The following is a 24,975-nucleotide window of genomic DNA, read 5'->3' as shown; positions in this document are numbered from 1 at the left end:
AACCATTCTGAAAAAGGCGTAGTGGTGAATCCTTTGAACCGAGAGCAATGGATCCTTCTCCGCCTCTCAACATCTTGGGTATTCTCTCTCTCTACCGCATACTCAGTGTCTCTCTCTTTCTATATAACATTGGTTTTTTTTTTCTTCCACAGTTAGAGAACCTCAAGGATTCTCTCTCTGGACCGGTCCGCCTTTCAGCAATGGCGAACCCCGCGTCAATCTCCAGTACTCTCTCTCTCTCTCTCTCTCTTTCGATTTTCTCTCTTTTTTCCTTTTGTGTTGAACTCAAAGTTGCTACTTGTTATTGTTGCAGAGTACCCTGCTCGTCCTCAAAGTTCAGTGAAGATGGAAGCAGGCTCCTCGCCATCAAAGATAACTCCAGTGTCGTCTCTATTTATGAATCTCAAAATGGGCGAGAGATCGCTTCGTTCCAGGTCCCTGGCTTGCTGGCTGCTTCTCTCTCCCCAAGAGGAACTTATCTCCAAACTTTCCAGAAAGCGTTGCCCTCCCAGGAAAAGAACCTCATCCTATGGGAAATCGATAATTCCACCACTGTTTATCAGCAATTCCAGAAGACTATGGCGAAGAATAACTGGTATATACCCTATCATTTCTCCCCCATCTATTCTTTTCGTTATTCTCCATCTCTCTCTAACTTTTCTGCTTAGTTTCCATAATCTTTCTCTGACTATTATTTTTTGGTTAGTTATCATTTCTGTCTTACGATCCCCTGCGCTTTTGATAGACCTAAACGCACTCTCATAGAATGGGCGAATGTGCTTTGCAATAATAGAAGATACACAACAGTAAAATATAAAAGAAAAACAATATAAAAGGTAGGGAAATGTTTAAAATTTAACAAACTAAAAATCACGAGAAAAAACAGAAAAATATGCTGCTCGATAAAATCAGAAAAAATATTCGGAAGTGTTAATGTTGGAAAGGACATTTTGAATAAATGAAAATGGGAATCACTCTCTGTGAGATTTTGATCAGTGTTGGATTTATGGGGTAATTTTTTGTCCTTAAATCCAATTTAGTCTGATTTGGCCATGGTTTATGAGATAGTTTACAATCTGAATCTCTGGGTTTTTTTAGGCCTTCCATCCAATTTAGTTCTGATGAGGCCACAGCCTGCCGGATGGCTACGAACGAGATACAGTTCTTTGATGCTAAGGATTTCACCAAAGGAGTTTTATATAAGCTTAGAATCCCAGGTATAGCTTCGGTGGAGCTTTCTAAGACACCAGGCTCACATGTTGCTGCATTTGTCTCAGAATCAAAGGTTTACTTCTCCTCATCAATCTTATACTGATGTTAAAATTGCATAAAGAGGGAAGGAATAAAGATATTTGGTTAGGTTCCTTGTTTGAAGTCTTTTCTTGCTTTAGGGAATTCCCGCCAGTGTTCAAATCTTCGTGTGTGGTAAGGATAACCCGTTACAGCCTGTTGCTCGCCGTAGCTTTTTCCGTTGCTCCACAGTGCAATTGCATTGGAATTTTGGCTCCACGGGGCTCTTGATCGTGGCACAATCAGATGTGGATAAAAGCAACCAGAGTTATTATGGAGAGTCAAAGTTGAATTACTTGACAACCGATGGGAGCCATGAAGGACTTGTACCTCTTCGTATGTACTTCTTTAATACATGCAATGGGCCTTCCTCTCCTTTTGCTCTCTTAAAATTTTTTCCATGTGCTTGTGAATTTATGACCATTTGGGATTGATGGCAGGTAAAGATGGTCCTGTTCATGATGTTCAATGGTCTCCTTCTGGTGCTCAATTTGTAGTAGTTTATGGATGTATCCTTGTCCCTTTTCCCTTTTGCTGCTTCTATTGTTCGTTGTCATTTATTTCATTGTTAGATTCTTTATGGTAACTCATGGCTTTGTATAATTATTTTCCTTTAAGTTGGGAAATGTCCTTTTTGTATTCCTGGACTCTTTCTAGTCATGCCTGCAAGAATTACCTTGTTTGACAAGAAGTGCAATCCAGTATTTGAGCTTGGATCAGGCCCTTACAATACTGTCAGGTGGAACCCGAAGGGAACATGTATCCTGCAAAATGTTTTATGCTTTAATCTGTCTCTTTTTTTAGTCAACATTCACATAAATGGAGGTTATCAAGTTGATACTAAACTTGTCTCATGGCATGAAAAGTAATTGTTCATACATTCCTGGATTCAAGAGTTTGCCCTTGATTCAATCAATCAGTTTTATGTTTGGCGGGTTTTGGAAATTTGCCTGGCGATATGGTAAGTTGAAGTCGGACTTGAACCATCAGATAGGTTATAGGTAAAAATTGTTTCTATTCATGTGGGCTGAAATCATGCGAGTAGATATAGCTGAACTAAGGCATTCCTTATCTTAAAAATGGGTTGCTTGGTTTTAGTTTTCGTGTACATGATAGCCCCTTCACGTATGAAATGAATACGTTTGCGTCTTTAACACCCAATGTTCTGTTCGTTCTGTCTTTGTGCTTAGAAGGATTAGCCTATATAATGAAGGTATGGTAGCAATGAGATATAGTATTTTTGAAATGAGTGCTTAAAGAATGTAAAATGGTGTTAGTGGCTTGTAAAGATGGTGGAGGACTTGCAAGTTTGGGATGGGAGATGGCTAGAAGAGGGAGGCGGTTGATGATCTGTCTGATTGGACCTTGTCACTGGGGATGGGGAATGGTCTGAAGGGATTCTAGATAGGTCATTGAACCACGCTACATTTTGGTTGTACCAACAGTGCCAAGACATTTTTTCTTGGAGCTGTTTCAATCTCTCTTTAGGGATGTTGGCAAGTCAGGGCAATATTAGTGTTGCTATAGAAGTTGGCATTACAATGGTGGATGCATGTAATCCTTTGTGGTGGGTTACAGTTCCTAAGCATATGGGGAGAGTTATGATCCTGGGCTCCTGGCAATAGGATTCATGACCAAATTCCTTCAAGTTCTGTGGATTGTCTCTCTAGAGTGTTGTATGAGCTTGAAGGAGGTACTACTTTTTCTGTGAATTCAATGACCAATTTGGAATAACTCCATACCACTTTATGTGTCAATGTCCACCATTTACTTAATATTTCAAAGTTTTTGACATCCAAGACCATCATTGTTGCCAGTAATGGCCTCTAGGCCTAGGTGGCGGGGTGCCACAACAGGGCATCTAGAATTCCATTCCTATCAAGGTCTCAAATTAGCATTCAAAAAAGAGAAAGACCACTACTGTTGGCTTTATTTTATTTTGTTTCTCTTGCTTATAGCTCTTATATTATGTTAACATTCAAGAGTTTTTTGATATTTAGTTATTGTTTACGATGAAAATCTGACAGATCTTCCGATGAGGATCTCTCGAATTTTAACACCTTAAACTAATTAAAAAGATGTAAATAAAGTGGCAGAGAAAGTGGGACAGATTGAATTTAGATCTGAGGCCAGATTTGCCCGGAAACGAGCAGATTTACTCTCAGATCTGTGGCAGAGCCAGCATGATCCAGAGCATTAAAATACGATTTTAAAGATAAGTTAACAGATATTTAAGTCTTGGATAAGTTAACAGCATAAGTTAACAGATATTTTAAGTCTCTGGTAACAGCATAAGTTAACAGATATTTTAAGATAAGTTAACAGAAATACGAAAATTTCTAAGGTTTTTTTGGTCTCTTTTTCTCTCTACTTTTGGGTTAGGGAGAGAGGGTATTTATAAGGGAGAGAGGGTATTTATAAGATTCAATTGGTGATTTTTTCTAAATTTTTTGGAGTTTTTTCGGAATTTTTTGGATTTATCTTGAAGTTTTAGCCTTATCTAATTAAAAAAAACGCGTTTACTGCGTCCTCAGATGTGTTAACTTTGGGTCTCACAGGGACTAAATTGTTATTTGTTATATCTTTTTATCTGTAGGTCTGATTCAAGCAATTCTTGGACTGTTGGAAAGCTCTTGGGCCCTACTTCAAATTGGGATAGGATTTGGGTAGTTTTGGGGTAATTAAATTGGGTCTACTAGGATAATGTGGTCTTAAGGGTTCAGAAAACCATAGAATCTATAGTTACGAGTTTATTTCTTTAAAACGATTTTCATATTTATATATTTCTTTAAAAAGGTTTTCATAGTTAGGATTATCTCAAAATTTATTTTCATATCTCATCATAAAATTTTAAACTCCAAAAATGGTAAAAATCAAGTAGATCTATAAACATATGAATATCTTGAAAATGGGCGGTCTAGATAATGTATTATAAGATGCACTATTTTTGGGACTCAAAATCTCTTTTTTTTTCATATTCATACATCTCGATGTCGAGATTATCAATTAGAGATTTTTTCAATATTAAATCAACCTTATCTGATGGATTTATGAGGTGCTTCTGGAATTCTACATTTTAAGGTTGCAACCTTTTATAAACTTTTTTTTTTATATATATATATATATTTATATAGGGATTATATACTATGAAGCCATTTATATTTCTTACAAGGAGGTCACAATTGCTACTAGCTGTTAGATGTCGAATTGGATGGTTTGGAGTGTGTCACAAAGTTCAAGAATTTGTTTTTTTTTTTTTGAACTTTGGGTCTCGTCAATGACACACTCACAACCATCCGATTTGAAATATGACGAACATGTTTGATTGTGACCTCCTTGTATTATATATAAATAGTCTTTTTGTATACTTTTTCATATATATATATAATGTCAAAAATGCTGCTTTTTACAAAAATTTACAAAAATATCACTATGATCCAGTTGAAAGAGAAATAGGGTGTTTCATTATTGCTGGAACAACATGATCCCTATGAGCAGTGCCTATGCTTCAGCCACTGTTGCTATTGTGTTGCCTATTGGCCCTAAGGACAGTAGAATTGAGGTTATGTTGTCCCTAAAAACACCGCCAATACCTGCCTCCCGTATTATTTAAGCTATAGCACAGATTTTGTGAAGGTGTCAATAGGATGCTCGTATCCATACATGTAGCGTGCATGTTATGTATTTTCTTGTACGTATGCATGTACCTATGTGTATGTGTATGAACAGAGTTTGTTTACTCTGTTGGTCAATGTGGGAACCACATGGTTGATTGGAAATGGTCCTTGGCTGGGTCAATTTAGGGGTGAAAAGCAGACCAGCTTTGTTCATGTATTTTTTTAAGGAAAACATTTATATAAGGGTGAGGCCCTAAACAATCAAATTAAGGCACACCGCAAAAATTTACTAGAAGAGATTCTTTCAATGCTAAAAAACCTTCAATTTGATCATCCCAACCTCAAGATGTTTGGACATGATAAAAAAAAAATTCAAGTATTGAAAAGAGTGCATCTTGTAATGTATTATCTAGACTGTCAATTTTCAAGATTTTCAAGTATTCATAGATCTTGTCTACTTACATTACTAATGTTTTGATACTGTCAACATTGTATTAGTGAAAAGGAAGTTACAAAATGACCCTGAGGGGCTAACAGAAAAATGTCACCGAGGGGGGTGACAAACAAACAGAAAGCAAAAAAGGGGCCACCTTGGAAACTAGAAAATAAAAGAAAACACCCAATAAAACAGTTGCATAGCAGCCCGTGCTGAGGACCATCTACACTATTTTTGAATCCGTAAATTTTATAATTAGAGATGAAAATAACTGTTCAGGCCATTACAAAGATTTATGATACTAAAACAACATCTTTTGGCACTATTTGAAGGTGGGCCTTAATTTGATTTGTTAGGGCCGCAGCCTTATACAAACCACAACCTTTTTTTAATGATGGGTTTGATATATAATTCCAAGTTTTGATGAGGACATGGGTTTCAGTCATAATGTGGTTGGCACTCCACCTAAAGCTGTCTATCCGTAGGTTGAATGGAAACACGTATTTTTAGTTTCATGAAACTCACAAAATGGCAGCATTTTAATGGGAAAAACACAACTTAACGGAAAGATAAAGTGGCACACACGGGTGCCACTTCTAACATGAATGGCTTGTCACCTAAAACAGTGCTGAACTATGGCTTATTGACGTGTCCAGGTGAGGCCTAACCTTCTTTAGGAATTCGAAAACTACCCACCTCCTCTACCTGGTGACTTGGTACCGGGTTGACCCACTGGGTCACCAATTTGACCTGGATGTATTGACTAACCGACTCTGAGTTTGGTTTCAGTTTTGCAAACTATGTTTATGTATTTATGTATGTATATTTTGTGATGTCCTAGTTAATCCATGTTTTTTTTGGTTGTGGCATGTTCTAGTGTTAGACGTTGGACACAAGTTTCTTTTGTCAAATGCAAAGATGTTGTTGGCTCCTACCAATATTTTTAGGAGCATGTTTTTCTGATCAAGAGATAAGATCTTGCTTAATTTGTTCACTACCTATCTTGTTGAACAGTAGTGTGTGTGTGTGTGTGGTGTGTGTGCGTTCAAGTGTGTGTGTGTGTGTGTGGTGTGTGTGCGTGCGTTCAAGTGTGTGTGTGTGTGTGGTGTGTGTGCGTGCGTTCAAGTGTGTGTGTGTGTGTGGTGTGTGTGCGTGCGTTCAAGTGTGTGTGTGTGTTGAGAGGGAAGGGGAAACCAGGTCGAGTGTGAACCATGAGTGAGACCTTCTAGATGGAAGGAATAGGGGTGCCAATGAGTTGAGAGACCCAGCCAGTCTGGCCCATTTGGGCCACAGGCCGGGGTCGTGTCTAAAAAGTTCAGGTTCTTATTTGGCTGGGCTGAGGCCTGGCCCTTAAGCCCAACATTTGATCTATTGTCTGGGTCCATTAATATATTTGTTTTCGCTGCACTAGGTCCTGTGTTCGAATTCTACTGCTATACTCTTTATGTCCACTGAGCCTATGACTGTTTTATGTTGAAAATTATAGCTTTTTTAAACAAAACTTAATGTCGGTCCCGAATGGTTAAAGGCTTTTAGTTTTGCTTAGTAGGCCATGAGTTCGAACTGCTCAATCCTATGCCAATAAATATGAAGTTTTCTCAAAAGGGAAAACTTTTAACCGGCTTGGCTGGGCCAGGCAGCATGGGAACAGCCCAGGCTCGGCTCGGGCCCTTCAGCCAACTGTCTCAGGCCTAGCCCCTAGGCTGCAGGGTGGGCTCGGGCCAAATCTGGCCCAGCTTGTTTTCACCCCTCAGAAGGAGGTGGGGCATTTGAGTTATTAGTTTGCGGTCAACTGTTAATTTAGATAATGACACTTTAGATATTGCTGCGCTTATAACATCCATGTTCCTGTTATCCCTTCTTTCTTCAGGCATTTTGGGTTTGTTCAGAGAAAAGGTTACTTGGAACTACAAAATCTGAGTGCTCAGTAACGAGTGAATGGTCTCCTGATGGGCGCTATTTTATGACAGCCACAACAGCTCCCAGATTACAGATTGACAACGGGTATATTTCTTAAAATAATGCTAAGAGATTTTTGTTCAAGATTGCTATTGCTTAATCTGTTACTTTCCCCGACAGGATTAAAATATTTCATCTTGATGGGTCACTGTATTTCAAGAAAATGTTTGAGAAACTCTACCAGGTTATTCCTTTGTATCAATCCTCCCAATCCTTTCCTGTTGCTGGAGCTTGCCCTTCCATAAACATCTTTGCTTTCATTTTCTGCAGGCTGATTGGAAGCCAGAAGCTGTGGAACGATTTGGAGATATTGATGAACTAGTTAAGTTTGTAAAAACCAATTTAAAGATTGATGATATTAGTAAAGGTATTCATCAGAACTTAAAAAGTTTTTTTTAAGAAGTGGTTATGGTAATTTGTTGCGGTAGTTTCTATATATATGTATAATATATACATATTTATCTAAATGCCTAATTAGTTTTGGTTAACAAGGGCTATTGTTGTAGGCCCAAAACCTCTCTCTCAATCCAATACAAAGGTCAGTACTCCTGCTCCGAAACCTACTGCTTATCGTCCGCCACATGCCAAGAATGCAGCTGCGGTTCAAGCAGAGGTAAACCTATGAGTTTAGACTGGGGAAAAGTATCGAATGTGTCATCTCTCACTTTCTGTGTTTTGATATATGAATATATGAAAGCTACTCTTATCTTGGTTAGTATTTCTGATGAATTTTGTATTCCTTATCTTGATGGCTTGTGAAAATGTCAGCTCTTTGGTGGAGGTGGTGGCCCTTCAGAGTGAGTAAATCTAATTTGGCTGTCTCGGTCTGTTTAGATCCTGAAATTTTTGTTTTCAGCAATTGCAAATGGACTAATATTTCATTGTGTTGTGGCTCTGGATGGTTCAGAGAGATGAGTAAGAATGCATTGAGAAATAAGAAGCGAAGAGAGAAGCAAAGAGAGAAAAAGGCTGCTGCAGACAATGGTAATTAATATAGATATGTTGAAAATGATGCATTCTCTTTTGCACACTTCTTTCTAAAGAAGTACTATTTTCATCGTCTTTGATCCTGTTGGTAAGCGTGGGTTGCAAAACAAGGGCTTCTCCCGAGGTCAGGTACACCTAGCATGCCTTGCATGAGAAGTTTGGAGTTTATATTGGATTCAGTTCACAAGTTTCTTTTGAATTGAGTCCCTTGCATGAGAAGTGTGAAAGTACTCAAAGATGAGTAAAGTTTTATAATGCTCAAAAGTGAATACTCGGGTGTCTTTTGCTGATGTCCTTTCAACATGTAAGTTATCATGCGGTGGTTGCTATACCAAACTGTTAAGATTCTTGTATGAGAAAGCAATTCACAAAAAGGGTATGGAACATTCTTTATATCTGAGTGAAAATTGATTGTGGATGCATCAAACAAGGTTGGATGGTAATGAAAGTTTGATGGCAGTTTGAAGTCTAAGGTTGTGTTCTATAATATTTCTCCTTTGAGGGATATAATCAGCCGGATCTATCATGACAAAATCGATTAGTTCCTGATAAAACTGGCCTGTAACAGCAACAAGCGGGGTGGGGCTTGGGCTGGCCATGCTTGGCCCTAGCCCAGTCCTGTTCTCCCGAGGGTCAGCCTTGGCCTGGTCTAGCCCCTAGTTTCTTAGGGCCGTGCCGGGCCACCTAGCCCATTGCCACCCTTAGGCCAGTTCATGGGGAAACTAGTTAGTTATCGATATATGGCACGACTAGGACTGGTTCCGCCGATTCTTATTCGTATGCACAGTGTGCTCATGCTAAAGGCAACTATAACGTCCCTTGGGGAAAAGACTTAAGGACAAGTACTTCGTAAAAGGGATGTACTTTGAGCCCCTAGAAACTTAAATAGCTGTCGACTACTAGACATTTTCTTCGAACACGTGTGCTTGTTCATTTTCTTTCATTTTTTGTTGGATTATTTGCAAGATTTAAGAGGTTACCTCAAATTTTGGCTCCTAAAAATGCCCCTCAAAAGGATTTTACCCTAGAGAAAAACATAGAATATACTCTCTTGAGAGCATATAATCGTTTGACAAGAACAAAAAGAAGGTTGAGGTTAATTAGTTATGCCCTTCTATATGGATCCAAGCTGCTAATACCAAAGATGGCACTCCATTTCCATTTGGGTACATTGTCAAATTTGGTTTGTTTATTATCGACTGGTGTAGGTTGCCTCAACTTAGGCATTACTTAGAAGGATTAAACAATCAAAGTAAGTCGCGCTTGTAAATTATGCTGAAAGATTATCAACAATACCTGCAATGGTCCAAATATATATTTAACCACTAATTATAAAATTCAAAGTTCCAAAACAGGCTCAAGTTGAGCAGATCCATAAACAGTTGAAAATCTTGAAAGTAGATAATCTATATATTCATATATCTCGAGGTCAAAATGATCGCTTGGAAGGAACAACATTGTTTTGTGGTTCTAAGGTCTATCTTACTTTTGTGGTCAACACCTTAAATAAAAGTTTTCCTGAAGACGGTAAATCCTCCAATTACGGTTGTTCATTTCGCTCTCTATCCACGATGGTTTTGAGTGCAAAGATGTACTTTCATTTCCTCGGATCCTTGTTAGGAGTACTTTTAGGACCTCAACTTTATGGAACACACCTTAGGAAAATTATCTACGAGTCTCACAAGAAAAAATGCTCTAGGATTAAAAAAAATGACCACCCAATTTTGGGATGATGCGATCAAAGCGTCCAAGATTTTTTTCTTTTTTTTTTGTTTCTCACCATTTTTATATACTTGTATAAATATTCTAAAGTCATGGCTTGTCCCAATCTAGTGCAGTCATACTAGTTGGAAGCCCATATAAAGAAGGACAGTTGTATAAGGTGGAGCAGCTAACGTAAAACTTTGCCACATCTTTTGATAATTGAAATAAAATTAGGATGATCTAAGGATTCCAAAGTGGATCCCTTTTCAATAAAAAATATTCTGACTCATGCCACAAGTATAAGTGTACAATGTGCTCATGGAACAATACATATGGGTGATCCTTTTAAATAGTTGTTATAATATGCTTTCAATATAAGTGTACAATGTGCTCGTGGAGCAATACATATGGGTTATCCTTTTAAATAGTTATTATTATATACTTTCAATATAAGTGTACAATGTGCTCATGGAGCAATACATATGGGTGATCCTTTTAAATAGTTACCATTATATGCTTTCAAGCCGTGATTGTATTAAATTGTTATTAATAATACATTATCTTTGGTTTTAGGAGGGAAACGTGAAAGGCCAATGTTAAGGAAACTGAACAAAAAGACATTCGTGAAGCTTTATATTAACAAATAAAAAAAGAAGGACCACAAGAATATTATATAAGCGAAAATATTTTTGAAAATAACTATTTGTTATTACTTATTACCAATAATATTCTTCAAAATTTAAAAAATTCAAAACTCACAAATTTTTTTTCTTCAAATTTACACCCATATCCATCTTGTCAACTGAAGGTCATGTTTTTTCACTCAAATGAAGTTTTTTTTCCAAAAAATGAAGTTGGGGTTTCCCCAAATTATTCAATAAAGACCTACACTCGATGGAAAGTTAATCATTTTCGCCTTAAAATTACTGCGTTGTTGGCGGTAACCTACATCTCTATGAAAGTGGAGGTGTCTTGTAAGCCAAGAAGCAGACCTTCATGGTTAATTTTTAAACAAAAAAAAGAAAGAAAGAAAAAGAAACAGCACAACTTGACAGACCTAATTAGTTTGTTATGAACCTATTAACGTAGTGAATATTATTTTGAAGATTAAAGAAAAGTGAAAAATGAGAATCGGCATAAATTTTTTTTTTTTTTTTGGGCAAGTGTCATAAATTTGTTAAAAAAAGTAAATTTTGATTTTTAAAATTTAAGAGATATATAATTTTCCTATAGATTAAAAAAATAACTATTTTGTTTGATCATTTTGGTTTTATTAATATTTTCCAAAAAAAACATCTGTCGAAACGATATCAGTGCATGGTGCAATAACTTGAGCTCACTTACGCGCGCGTACAGCTTCCGCTACAGGGGCGGCCGCCCCCAAACATTACTTCAAATTTGGAGGGTTTAGGGAGAGAGAGAGAGATGGCGGATTAACACGTGTGGGGCAGGTGGTACGCACCTTAATTTGCATTTGCATTTGCATTTGCATTACACATAAATATAATCGAAGCACCGCGCAGTAAACGTCATCGCCACTTTTGGTTTTTGGGTCCATTTTACCGGCCATGATTTTTTTGTTTGGAGGCACTGCGTTTTGCATTTAGAGACGTAGGAGGGATTCCCTTCGATTTTAGAGAGAGAGAGAGAGAGAGAGAGAGAGAGAGAGAGAGAGTTACAGTGAGGAAGAGAGAGAGAGTGTGTATTAGCGCTGATTAATGGCATCAAAGGTTGCATGTTGCGGGGTCCAATTCTGGCTTTACTTGCTGGCCATCATCGGATTGGTCACTTTTGCAGGTCTAATGGCCGGCCTCACACTGGGCCTCATGTCCCTCGGCCTGGTGGACCTCGAGGTGCTCATCAAGTCTGGCCAACCCAAAGACAGGAAGAACGCTGGTACCTCATTTCTCTCTCTCTCTCTCTCTTGATTGGCTGAATTTCTTTCATTTTCTGTCTTCCTTCAATTACTACTTATTTCTCATTTCCTTTCTCTTACTACTTGGTCGCTCTGAATTGCGATCATGTGCTGTGTTTGAGTTGTCTCCAATTTCTTTCCCTTTAAGCTGCTAAATTTCTTCCGCCTTTTTTTTTTTTTTTTTCTTTTCTTCTTTTTTCTGCCACTCAGGCACATCTGAATTTACTACTTTATTGTATCGAAATTCTTGAGATTTTTCATATTTTGGCTTTGCGGTCCAAATGAAAATGAATGAATAATCTGGAGTTTTTAGTTCTCATTGAGAAGGTGAATCAGAGGCTTTTAGGTGTGCCTATGGGTTTAACGCAGATTGCATATCTTGAGACAGTTTCAATCGGTTTGCCAGGACCAAACCATTTGTGGATTTAATTTAATTTATTGTTATTATTTTAATACTCACTTCATCGGCCTCTCTGTTTTTGGTTTATTTTCATCCAACAGTCGATTATATGATCACACAGCGGTGCCAGTTTACTTTAATTTCCTTTAGTTACATGTAATTCTGGTATTTTAGAAGAAGTCATTATTTAGGTGGGATGTTAAGTGTTACTGAGATTCTTGATCAGAGTAATGTGGGGCTGCCTAGGGTGATTTCAGTTTTCAAACATGCGGTTATCTAATTCTGTTGTTTAACTGTGGAAGGGGCCTTTTTTGGTAACAATTGTTGTGTTTGTGCAGCAAAGATATTTCCTGTTGTTAAAAATCAGCATCTATTACTGTGCACTCTCTTGATTGGCAATTCCTTGGCTATGGAGGTGTGTACCATTCGAAATGCTCTTTGTTCTACTCGTCAATGCAAAGAAATGATGAAGCAGCTTACTTTTTTTCTTTTTTCACCGGGTTACGATCTTTTTTTGATAATGTTGTTTTCTCTGTTTTTGCTTAGGCTCTTCCAATTTTCCTCGACATGTTGGTTCCTTCGTGGGCTGCTATATTGATCTCTGTCACTTTGATACTCATGTTTGGAGAGGTCCATGTCACCTGCCCTGCTTTCCCATTGCATAGGATTTTGTACAGGTTAATGAAACTGCTTAATTATTAGTCCCTATTCCGTAAGTTAACTATTTAAATGTCATTGAATTTTAGATTCTTCCACAAGCTATATGTTCACGCTATGGAATGAGCGTTGGAGCAATTATGGCACCAGTTGTTCGTGTTCTCCTGGCGATCTTCTTTCCTGTTGCATATCCCATTAGTAAGGTATGCACTCTGAACCTTTTTGTTTTCCTGCACATGAGAGACTTTGTATGTTTCTGTTAACATGGATTGGTGGGTGGTGCTACTAATAATTGGAGAATATCATAAGATGTATTAGAGGATATTATCAAGTTATTTGCTATCTAGTTTCCTGGAGATTGCTTTTTAGAATGTAAATTCGTATCCTAATAGCATGGTTGATGCTTTTGGCTTAAAGGGGGTACCTAGACCAAAACTGAGTGTTTGGGAGCAATTGTACTTGTGTATTGAGCCAGGCCACCAGCTATATGTATACTAGTAATACGATTTAGTTGTAAGAAAAGAGTCTTTTAGTTTTCGCATTGACTTTTTTCTTATATCCATGACTTCATGTGTTGTCTCTTAGTTGTCTCCCTTAAATAAAACATAGAGTCATGTTCCTCTGCTCAGTTTTCCTACGTGATTAGCTTGTTACAAAGAGACAAAAGCCTTGGTTGTAAATTATGGAGAAACTTTTCAATGTTTGTTGTGAAACTCTTCAAATATATGCACTTTTATAACTTCCTGGAAAGAAAAATAAAAGTTCTTGCTAATTGTTCTCTTTCTTATAGATGAAAAGCTGTATTCAATCTAGACTTTTGGGCTAAATAGACAATGGCAATTGAAATATCATGTGCTTTCAAGTGCATATGTTTTTCTCTGTCTGCAGATTCTGGATGGTCTTCTAGGGAAAGGGCATGCTGTCCTTTTACGAAGGGCAGAGCTGAAGACATTTATGGATTTTCATGGCGACAAGGTATTGCATATAACTTGGAATCTCTTGTGCCTTTTTTTCTCTCTGCCTATTATAAGTTTCATGATACCTCTAGTTTCTTTGTTTTTTATCGTTAGAAATAGGTTAACATTTTGTTTTCCATGTTTGAGTTTCCCAAGTTTGCAATCATCAAACTGTTGTATTTCATCATATAAAACGTTCAGACCATGCTCATCCATTTGCAAAATAACAATTCTATATGGCCCAATCCCTTGGACCTTAGTTTATATAACTTTTTAGGTAAGTCAAGCAGTTTACTTTGGCTTGATCCATCTCGAGAAATACAAGCCCCTGAAAATTTGACCAATGTAAAAATCTGTTTCATTCAGCCTTTTCCATGATATTTGATTTAAATTTCTCAATCTCTTCATTTTCAAAAATAAAAATAAAAATCCCAATCTCTTCATTATTTGGCCTAATTAACCATTCCATTCATTTTTCTCGAAGAAAATATGAAGTCTTTCCTGGAAAACTAAAGCATAGAGACATAGTTTTGCATGACAGAAATGGTGTTGCAAGATATTCTGACAGCATCATAGTCTCCTCTTATTTGATTTTGTGTGAGTGTTTCCTAGACACTTTACCTTCGGTTTGTTGTTGTGTGTTGACACATGTCGACATTCAGAGATATGTCGGTACTTATTGAAACATGGACGGCACTTGACCATATGTACTCGCTGACATCATCTCATTTTGAATGTGTTTCGACATTTTTAATCAAAGTATCGTGGATCTCTTAACATAAAAGTCATAATGCCCATACGGTAGCACGAAATTGTTGTTTCAATTTGTAAGGTCTAGGGTTCCAATCTTGGCAATTTCCTTCTTTTTTTTCCTAGCTCAATTTTTTAATAATATATATAGTTAATAGTTTCATTTATTTTTATTTATTTTTGATAATATATGCTGTAAGAAAAATTAGCTCATATGGTATGAGCCTCAAACATCATGCATGACCGTTGTATAGGGTCATAACTATTAGTGAAAGTTATGCAAATGTTTATTATAGGTCTTTAAAATGTTATTCAATATCATCATCATCGTCATCATTATCTAAGCCTTATCCCAACTATTTAGGGTCGGCTACATGAATCTTATTCCGCCATTCTGCTTATTGGTTTAGGATTCATAACAAGATTTGGCAAAGTTTCACCCTAGCTGCCTGTCCTAACACAACCCTCCTCCTTTACTCACACTTAGGACCGGCATGACCAGCTTGGGCTGGCCAAGACGGAGTTCTTTAAAATGTTATTCAATAAATAAAACATAAAATGCAACCCGTGATGGATGGAACTTCTTACTTCAGGTATAGGAAGCATCCAATTTATCAAAGCAAACACCATGAGGCAGGTGATTAAATATCTATGGCATATTATATAAATTATATGCCTCTTTCCTGTACGAAACTATTGGACAAGTGCTAGCTTTCTGGCCCAATGTACTAGACACCCTAGTCCATCTGATACCGACACTCGTGTTGGTATCCATGTACACTGCTTTGTACTTTACCCAAAAAGCTTTTATTAATTTGTCAGGAGTATTCCTGGCCTTGGGGATCTACTTGAAAATACAGAGTACTGGAATTTGTCTTGGATAGACTATTTTGATCTTTTGAAAAAAAAAAAAAAGAAGAAAAAGGGAAGAGAACTTTGTATTTGTATGCATAAATTTCAGTTCACACACCAGATGACTTAAAAGGAAAACTCATGCTCAATGACCTCATTGAAAGAATATTCAGTAACTACCATTTCTTCTTGCATTTCTAGAGTGTAAGGTTCAAATGCAACACATGTGCTTTAGATTATTGCAAAAATGAGTCATGAAGAGCCTTCCATAGATCTAAAGCAGCGGGTATTCCAATAATTTGTGCTAGAATTTATTCCGAAAAGGTTTGATTGAATCATCCAATGAGTTGCTGGTTGTTAGCAACCGACTCTTCGTAAGTGGGGTTTATGGAAACAATATTCATTGTCTTCCCATTATCATCAATCTCTTCTTTTGTGATGAGTTTCGAAGATGAAGGGTTTGATGGGACCCTTCCAAATTATGAATTGGATGAGGTCAACTTGGTCGTGACCATAGAAAATGGATGTGAATGGCACATTATTGTAAAATGGAGTATGAGGGTTAAAGTAGGCTAGAAGGCAAAGGGAGGAGCATGAAACATATAAAGTGGTGAAGTAATGGATAGAATCGTAAATAAAGAGGTAAGTTAAATTGTTAGGTTTTCTTTGAGTAGAAAGAACAAGAGAAACCAAGACTTTTAAGCATTTAAGTTCTTAATAAGAAAAAGCCCCAGACATGTTGATACAGGCTGCAAGTTTTCAAATGAGAAATTTTTTGGGGTTTGATGGAAGGTCAAGCAAATTTAGGCTTTCGAAAGAAATTATTTGTTCAGAGAGAGCCCAGAGTTGGGGATATGTGCTGTAAAATTTCGGTGAGAAAACTGTGTGAGATAAAATTTCCATGAGAGAGCATTTGGTAAATCACCACCCCCCCCCTCCTCTTCTCTTTTATTTTTTTCATATAGGTTGTTGGTAAAAGAGACGCAAAGAGAGATTAGAGCAGTGTTTTAAAAATCGCCGATCCGATCCGGAATCGGGCGATCCGGATCGGATATCGGCTGTACTGTTCCGAATCTGTATAGAAACGGGACCGGGCCTGATAGAACATCCATACCATTTTTCCATTAAAATATTCTCCTTTCCGTTATTAAAATATTATGTCCTTACCCAAACCCTCCTGACCTTTCCGTCATTTTTCTATTAAAATATTCTCTCCGTTCCCAACCTCACCTTGAGGTCATCAACATGCACCTGCCCTGCACCACAACCACATTAATTGATGGTCTCAAGCGTCAAGCAATTTGTTTTATAGGTCATGTTATTCCCACATCTTTTCGATGTGGGACAACTATCAAGTCCATCTACCACGCCATTTTCTATTAGTGGTTAATAGATGTTTGATTAGACTATAAAGATAGCGCGGATTAAAAAAATGTTTGATGAGAATCTTTTAATAAATGGGCTGTATGTGCGAGACTATAGAGATTTTAGAAATGTGGGAAGAAAATGGGTCGTAAATATTGGTGTTTACAACTTGTAATACAATGCAACTTCCATTGATTAATATTATTAGGATCTTAGGCATTATTTTATTTTATGATTAATATTAAGATATTAGTTAATAGGGATTAAAAAAAATAGTACTAGCTCATGGGATATTAAAAAAGCAAAAAATATTACTAATACTAGTCTATTGAACAGTAAAAATAAATAAAAAATTAGTAATTTATTTGTAAGGGTCATACCCTTGTTTTTTGAATCACGTTTATTATAATATTGTAATTAATAATTATACTAATTACAATGATAATCAAATCTTATATTTATTTATTAATTAATTTATTTATAAATTATGCAATGTATTATTTTTTGTTATAGTTGTAAATTCGATTTTTAAATTAGATGATATTATAAGACAAATTTCAAATTTATTCTTATTTTTGTAGTAAATTGATGATAAAATGATAAAATACAAACCAATAATTATAATTTCAATGCATAATATTGTATTTAGTTAGGTTTTAATAAATGTTTGATGAGAATCTTCATACAAGGAAATAACATCTCAATATTCGCATATTGATGTAAAAAAATAGAAGTTATTAATGTAGTACCCTCATTTCTTATTGGATTCATAAAAAACAACATTTATAATGATTTTGAATAATTTTTTTGAATTTTTTTAAGGCCGAATCCGACCGATTTAGCCGATTCTTGATCCGAAACATTCACCAATCCGGATGGGTTTTTGGGGTGCCCGATCCGGGGCACCGATCCGTTTTTTAAACCACTGGATTAGAGTTAAGAAAGAGAGGGAGATTTTAAGATTAGGTGGCTGACTTGAGATTAAAAGAAAGAGAGATATTAGGGTTTAGAGAGAGGGAGAGTTAAGAAGAGAAAAACGGATTGGTGTGAACCCCCTAATTAGAGTATGTTGGAGGTGCCTCTCATTATTTTTTTGGTTGAGTCAGTGGGAAGAGGGCCCCTACCCTTGGTAGGAATTGAGCCTAGGACGTAACGTTGCAAATCGTCAAGCGCCTAACCAATTAAGCCCAGGCTCTTTTCCTAGGTGCCTCTCATTATGTTACTAAATATTACATTGTTGGTTGTTAGGGTATGTATAATTACATAAATGCCCTTAACATCCAGGAATATTGCAAACTAATAATGTAATGAAGTAACAATGACAGCAATGCCATTTATACATCATACATTGTCTTAACATTGTGGTCTTGCATATGTGCTAGTAATCATATCAGACGGTATGATACATAGTCTTAACATTGTGGTCTTGCATATGTGCTGGTAATTATATCAAACAGTATCATGTGTGAATTCGTTAACCTCATTAAAAAAAAACGGTATCATGTATAAAAGTTGATAGTTGGTTTATAAGATCACAGGTGATTTTTGTGGCTTTTCATACATGTTGATCTGTCTATTTTATTACTCTTGTTTGTATTATTTTTGGCATATCTTGCCACCTGAGGTTTTTAAGCCCTAAATTGGCTTCAACTTTAGGCTCGAACTTTCTGTGGAACTAATGCAATGGTATTTTGCATATCTGATGTTTATATATTCCCTAGGCTGGAAAGGGTGGGGATTTATCACAAGATGAGACAACCATTATTTCTGGGGCCCTTGACTTAACTCAAAAGACTGCTAAGGATGCCATGACTCCTATATCAAAAACATTTTCTCTTGATCTAGATGGCATTCTTGATGTGTGAGTTTCTCATTCACCAATTTTGTGCTTAAATTGATAGGTCGCCATTTCATATGTTCAATTTGTTAGTTCATATGCTGATGACGTTTACTGTCCTCAGGCAGACATTGAATTTGGTTATGTCAAAAGGTCATAGCAGAATTCCTGTTCACTCTGGAAATCCTACCAATATAATTGGTCTCATCCTAGTGAGTATATCCCTCATGATTCAAATATTTTAATGAGAATCCTGCATTTGTGTTATATAGAAAATTTAAATAACCAATTTCCAATGATTTCTGTTCATGCATCTTCGGTTTTAGGCAATGACTAATATGAGTTTATTTCATTTGTCTAATATGCTTAATGGAGATACACGTTGAATTCTTTTATTACGCTTTGCTAAAATTTGTTTTAATTGGGAGATATTGCTTATGAGGTGCATGAAATATTCTTTCAGGTAAAGAATCTCCTAACAATTAACCCAAAAGATGATGTTCCTCTAAGGAAAATGACCATTCGCAAAATACCTCGGTGAGATAATTATTGTCATGTTTTGCTTTGGTTGACATGGCGGCATCTCCTATGCCTTGTATAATGAGTTAACCTTGAATTTTAGTTTGATTGTTTTCTATTGTTTGAATATAAACAAAAAAAGAAAGAAAGTCAATCAATTGTTTGATCTCGTATATTTGTATTTTGAATTTATTAGGCCTGAGTTCTATCTTGAGCCTGCTGTTATTACTTTGTTCTAGAAGCTGAGTTTTATATGTTTCCTCATCCACATGTCCATGCTTCAGGGTTTCGGAAAGCATGCCTCTTTATGATATGCTGAATGAATTTCAGAAGGGCCATAGCCACATATCAGTAGTTGTGAAGGACGTTAACGAGACTGCAGAGTCCTCAAACAAAACTAGTGAACCTAATTCCCATCAGGAAAAGAAGTTGAATGGCTGTGTGACAAAATCCCTGCCAGATAGTAAATTAAATAAAGGTTAGCAAAAAGTGTTACATATCATTGAAAATTTGATTCCTGAATATCCTTGGTTGCTTCTCTATTGTGTAGTTTTTTGTTTTGATAAATCTATTATGTTAGAATTCCTGTTCTCCCTTTACATTTTATTTACCAAATATTGTAAAAGACTGCCATCATTTGTAGGACACACTTTCCTGCTTATTCATATTTTTGGATGGAATATTTGTTGTTACTAGATTCTAGACTCTTCCCATGCGTATGCAGTTGCTATTCCATGGACTTATAATTGGTATTTTCTATGGTGTGATATGTTGGCTCTAGTGTTGTTTCATTTCTATATTTTCTATCTGCCAAGTAAATGTGCTAATTTAGTACAATGGGAAGGCTTAAGGGGTTATACATATAGATATTTTGTGAAGACAATTACATATTGCACTTTGTCAAGTAATATTCTTCCAAAATGCTGAGAGCCAGAAAATTTCAAGCCTCTGTTTTGATGTATTTTTTAGTCTACTAACTCACGCAATCACTCCTGCCAACAGGGCTGATATGCATGTCCCTATTGCTGATAATGTGAGCCAATCCTGAAACAAAACCAATGCTACAAGCTCTAGTATGGATGTCATATAGTTATTCCTCATTATAACATTATATAAAGTCCCTATCTTAACAAATAGAGCAGGCTGGTTGGCTATGTGAGCTTTGTAACACTCTTAAGACTAGTCAGAGGCTCAGATCAGCTGTGTCCATTTTTAGCTAAATTCTGTATCTTGAATGTTAACATAGGAGCTATATTTGAAACTGGTTCTAATCTTGTTTGTTTATCCCAATATCTGTTTTATCCTACTTTCCAACCCATGAATTATTCTCATTTATTTAGACAGGCAAGCTTATATGTAGTTCAAAGTTTCAAACCTATATTAGACAAACAGGATCACAGCTGAATCCATGTACTCTCTCTGTCCAGTATTGCTGTCCTCCCTTTTCCAGAGAAACTTCCCTTCTCTCAGCATATGCTCCTCTTCTACAATATTCAATGTCCTCCTTCTTTCGACCATTGATGAGTTTTGTGTTTTCATATGGATGCCATGTGTATGACCAGACACCTCGGGCTGTATTTCTCTCCAGCAACCTCCTTCCTTTCATCTACGCTACAATTGTTTTAACCCACATGTTCCCTTCTAATCTCTTTTCTCCACCAGAGATTAGCAGGGAAAGCTATACTTTAGTTTAAAAAGTAAGTCACACCCATGTTGCTCAGTTTCTTCTTGTATTGGAAGATGGAATTTTCTCACTGCTAAACTGATTTGATAGCTTGAGAAGTTTAAAGCCGTATGCAACATGTTGGATAGTTTCCATCACCCTTTTCAATAAGTATTGGCCATGGTTTTCTTGTGAAATTGATAGTCGAGCACAAGAGTATTCATGATTCACCTCCCATGTGTATTGCCCAATATTGTAACTCTTGGCTGCATGAATTTTATTAGGATTTCGTACTTTTATATGTGAAGTTTGCGCATTTTAAAATTTGCCCACTATAAAGAAATACAGAAAATTACTCATAGCCATCCCCATGCACGGGGTGGGGCAGAAAAAAGGGAAAGGTAGACAAGGGAAAAAAAATTACAAAAGGGAAAACAGATGAAAAAAAGAAGGGAAAAGTTTATATAGAGTCGAGGCTCTAAACAATCAAATTAGAGCCTACCTCAAAAATTTCACTAGAAGAGTCCCATGTGTATTGCTGTACTTTAAATTCCAATATTGTAACTCTTTGCCGTATGAATTTTATTAGGATTTCATACTTTTATATGTGAAGTTTGCGCATTTTAAAGTTTGCCCACTATAAAGAAATACAGAAAATTACTCGTAGCCATCCCCATGCACTGTGTGGGGCAGAAAAAAGGGAAAGGTAGACAAGGGAAAACAGATGAAAAATAGAAGGGAAAAGTTTATATAGAGCCGAGGCTCTAAACAATCAAATTAGAGCCTACCTCAAAAATTTCACTAGAAGAGGTTGTTTTGATGCCCAAATATCCTCAAATTGATCATCTCGCCATCAATATGCATGGACATGAGAAAAAAATGGATTTCAAGTTTTGAAAATAGTGTATTTTGTAATGCATTTTTGGACCGTCGATTTTCAAGATTTTCAAGTTTTTATTGATCGGTCAATCTACACTATTTTTTAAGCTTTAAACTTTATAAAATAAAATAAAAATATATTTTAAGGGTATCACAAAGATTTCCAATATTGAAACCACATTTCTCGACACTATTTGAAGGTAGGCTCTAATTTGATTGTTTAGAGCCTAGGCTCTATGCAAACCGCACCCAAAAAAAAAGGATATGTATGTTAAAAAGTAATTGGGGATAAGGCTTGAATTCATGTAGCCGATTCCAAATAATTGGGATAAGGCTTGGATGATGAATGATAATGATGTATGTTAAAAAATGATATGAAGATACCTTTGCATAAATGTATGTTAAATTCTTAGATATAACAGAGTTCTGGAAGAAAATTGAATTATACTAAAAATATAAGATAACAAAGTTTTAGAAAATTTATAGCAAGTCTATCAATACCCAATCCTCCATGTTACATCGTCTATACCCATGAGGCAGTTCTACTACATATCCATGATCCATAAATGGGTAATGGCGATGAAGTGTTCCTCTGCTCAAAGCCAGTCTAAGGTCCATGGAGATAAACTTGTAATAGGGAGCAAATGTTTGAATAATAGAGTAGGAACTTAAACCTGAATATGGCCGTATGGTATTACCTCATCTCCAAAGCTCATACTCAATATTGGACAATGGTGATGAATTGATTCTGCCAAATGCCAGCTGCCAGTCAATCAGTAAGGCCTTTGGAGATGAAACTGTAATACTCTTTTATAAAATTCGAGGGGATAACATATTTAAGTAAAAGATAAATAACTATTTGAAAGAGACTGTGTACCTAGAGCGGTGACAGATGGGATCCCAAGTCTTTGAGAGAAACTCAGAGATAGAAAAGAAGATCGATTAATGGACAGGGCAGATTATTTTTGCCATTTTGAGGAAGGATATCAATTGCTTATATCTTTCAAAAAAAATATTTGAGGAAAAATTGTTTATATTTTTCAAATTAATGGATGGTTTTTTTCACAAAGAGATAAGAATAGAGGCTGTTGGAGATAAGGGAAGATTGGTAATGTATTTGAAAGAACCTCTTTATGATAAATAGCCATTTCTATTCCAAACAAACCCTATTTATAGGAGATAAGGTAATTATTTTCTTTTTGGAAGTTTTAAGGAGGGAAGAAAGAGATAACCACCACGACTGGTGGAGGATGAAGACGTTGTGGGGGAGAGCAAGATTCCTTGGAGGCACATGGAACTTGCCAAATGTTACACACACCGTATTCTGCTCCTGTGACTATATATCTTCTATTTAGGTTGGGGAAGGACACCTTCCGAATGAACACATCCCTCCAAGGAAACAGATTTATTAGTTATAGATTAGCCTTTGCTATTGTTGTAAGAGGCGTTATTTCCCTGTTCTAGACACTAGTTGATCCTCAAATGAAGTTTTTATTGGATGTATGAACTTGTTGCGGAAAGTAACAACTGCAACACTTACACAAATTTCTGCCAATTCTACAAACATTGGAATGAGTTTACACTATAATTCTCATGATCGGTGAATTCGTGGATGTCCCATAGAGCATATTTTTTACTGTCCTGTCTGTGTTGATGTGCAATAAAATTGATATTCCTGGTTACAATTGCAGAAGATCATAACACTAACTTCACTAGGAGCAGCCAGTTGGGAGGGTCCAAATCTGAGATATCTGATTCTAACCCTGTGTGGATCAGGAAGGATGGAGAACAAAAGTTGAGAGATGGAGCTTCTGCACCTGCTGATTTAAAGAAGCGAAACAGAGGTAGCATGGAGTTTGTTCTTAATAGCGATCAGGGTTTTGTTCCAGATATTCAATACGACGATGAAGCTGTGGGCATTATCACTATGGAGGATGTGATTGAAGAACTCTTACAGGCAAGTGAACAGGATGTTAATTTTTAAGTATGATCGGGACATGATTTTTAGAAGATTTCTGTTTAAACAATATCCTTGTGTGCTTTCTATGCAGCATGCAACTTTGCCATTGTTCATTGGCAATATAATTCATGTCTATTACTTGATCTTCATAGTTTCTCGTTTATGTATTGAAATCTAATGCTATCTGCAAATGACACTTTCAATCGTTTCTACTTTCACCACTAGTGATTAAGGATAGTGCCTAAGGTAAACGATTAGCATGCAGACTCATTGGTCCATTGGCCGCATTTTCCAGTTCATACTCTTTGCCATGGCAAAAATTACCAAAAGTTTTTGCCTCCCTCCTTTATTTTACCGAAAATTGCATGACCAATGTTTTATTATATTTTCCATGTTTGATTGAGACTACTTGTGCTGTTGCATGACCAATTTTTTATTATGGAGCAATGAATCTCTTGAGTTGCACCAGCTTTTAGTGATTCAAATTCTCTGTGATTCAGGAGGAGATATTGGACGAAACCGACGAGTATATTAACGTTCATAACAGGTAAAAACTGCACTACATTCTTGTTCTTTCTCAGTGAATTGTTGGGTTGTGTGAGTTCTTCTGCTGACTATCTGAGGTGAACGAAACAGGATAAAGGTGAATGTGAAAGCATCATCTCCAAGGATGCCCCAAATTTCATCATCCCCGTCACGACAGATGCCTGGAATGGTTCCATCTTATCGCGGCCACAGTCCAATGCAGCAATCGCCTGTTTCCTCTTGTCCTGCTGCTCCGGGTTCCACTCGGACACTCTCGACCTCAGGAGGTACTTCAATTGCAGGTTCCTCTGATATGACAGGTTTGCAAGGTTCTGATACAGGAATTTGCAAGAGAGACAATTGAGATACCAGAGGTTGTGGTCTTTGATTTATACAAGTTATGAATTCGTAGTAAGAACATTAAGCAGCGCTCTGTCAGAGCAAATAGATGAGGGAAGACAACTCTTGAGTGGGGGACAGCCTAAATGTCCCAGTCATATGGATGGTGCATAATCATTATTTCATACGTGCGCTCTCAACACTTTATCCAGAGAGAGAGAGAGAGAGAGATTCTTTGATTTACTTGGAAAAAGAAAGAAAAAAATTCTTGTTGGATCTAAAAAATTATTAATGTCTTGTGATGATTGGAAGGAGAATTAATTACAAGATGAGGTTTCTATAAAGATTAGGCTTTATAAAACCAA

The 24,975-nt window shown here is 36.5% G+C and overlaps 2 protein-coding genes across 7 annotated transcripts; both read left to right on the top strand.

Annotated features, from left to right (window-relative positions):
• On the top strand, nt 1-8,663 carry LOC18445812 (Eukaryotic translation initiation factor eIF2A family protein). 4 transcript variants are annotated; one of them, XM_006855942.4, is made up of 14 exons: nt 1-78; nt 153-225; nt 314-595; nt 1,099-1,285; nt 1,392-1,626; nt 1,731-1,799; nt 1,948-2,049; nt 2,211-2,251; nt 7,214-7,347; nt 7,423-7,486; nt 7,573-7,669; nt 7,809-7,915; nt 8,071-8,099; nt 8,210-8,663. In XM_006855942.4, the coding sequence occupies exons 1-14, from the start codon at nt 48-50 to the stop codon at nt 8,292-8,294; spliced, it is 1,536 nt and encodes a 511-aa protein (XP_006856004.1). In that variant the 5' UTR covers nt 1-47; the 3' UTR covers nt 8,295-8,663. The 4 variants fall into 4 exon arrangements, 2 of the variants coding, with proteins under 2 accessions (XP_006856004.1, XP_020530306.1); XR_016048559.1 differs by lacking the exon at nt 7,423-7,486; XM_020674647.2 differs by lacking the exon at nt 1,948-2,049.
• Nucleotides 8,664-11,572: 2,909 nt separating this feature from the next.
• LOC18445813 (DUF21 domain-containing protein At1g47330) lies at nt 11,573-24,810 on the top strand. Of its 3 annotated transcripts, none has more exons than XR_016048558.1 (12): nt 11,573-11,889; nt 12,647-12,723; nt 12,855-12,938; nt 13,055-13,168; nt 13,854-13,940; nt 18,610-18,749; nt 18,850-18,937; nt 19,189-19,262; nt 19,529-19,722; nt 23,563-23,743; nt 24,247-24,293; nt 24,383-24,810. XR_016048558.1 is itself a non-coding variant. In XM_088857022.1 (12 exons), exons 1-12 carry the CDS (start codon nt 11,712-11,714, stop codon nt 24,633-24,635), a joined length of 1,599 nt encoding a protein of 532 aa, XP_088713148.1. In that variant the 5' UTR covers nt 11,573-11,711; the 3' UTR covers nt 24,636-24,810. The 3 variants fall into 3 exon arrangements, 2 of the variants coding, with proteins under 2 accessions (XP_088713148.1, XP_088713147.1); XM_088857022.1 differs by having other exon boundaries at nt 23,481-23,743; XM_088857021.1 differs by having other exon boundaries at nt 23,478-23,743.
• The last annotated feature ends 165 nt before the right edge of the window (nt 24,811-24,975 follow it).

Source organism: Amborella trichopoda, chromosome 13, assembly GCF_054954075.1.
Source record: "Amborella trichopoda isolate Santa Cruz 75 chromosome 13, AtrichopodaSantaCruz75HAP2 v2.0, whole genome shotgun sequence".
NCBI classification, from domain to species: domain Eukaryota; kingdom Viridiplantae; phylum Streptophyta; class Magnoliopsida; order Amborellales; family Amborellaceae; genus Amborella; species Amborella trichopoda.
The sequence above is the reverse complement of the archived record's forward strand: the minus strand, read 5'-3'. Positions and strand labels throughout refer to the sequence as shown.

Coding starts and splice junctions, on each gene's coding strand:
- LOC18445813 (XM_088857021.1), top strand. CDS start 11,712: ATGGCATCAAAGGTTGCATGTTGCGGGGTCCAATTCTGGCTTTACTTG. Junction 19,723..23,477: donor AGATAGTAAATTAAATAAAG/GTTAGCAAAAAG, acceptor TTACAATTGCAG/AAGATCATAACACTAACTTC. Junction 24,294..24,382: donor TATATTAACGTTCATAACAG/GTAAAAACTGCA, acceptor TGAACGAAACAG/GATAAAGGTGAATGTGAAAG.
- LOC18445812 (XM_006855942.4), top strand. CDS start 48: ATGGATCCTTCTCCGCCTCTCAACATCTTGG. Junction 1,286..1,391: donor CATTTGTCTCAGAATCAAAG/GTTTACTTCTCC, acceptor TTCTTGCTTTAG/GGAATTCCCGCCAGTGTTCA. Junction 2,050..2,210: donor GTGGAACCCGAAGGGAACAT/GTATCCTGCAAA, acceptor TCAATCAATCAG/TTTTATGTTTGGCGGGTTTT.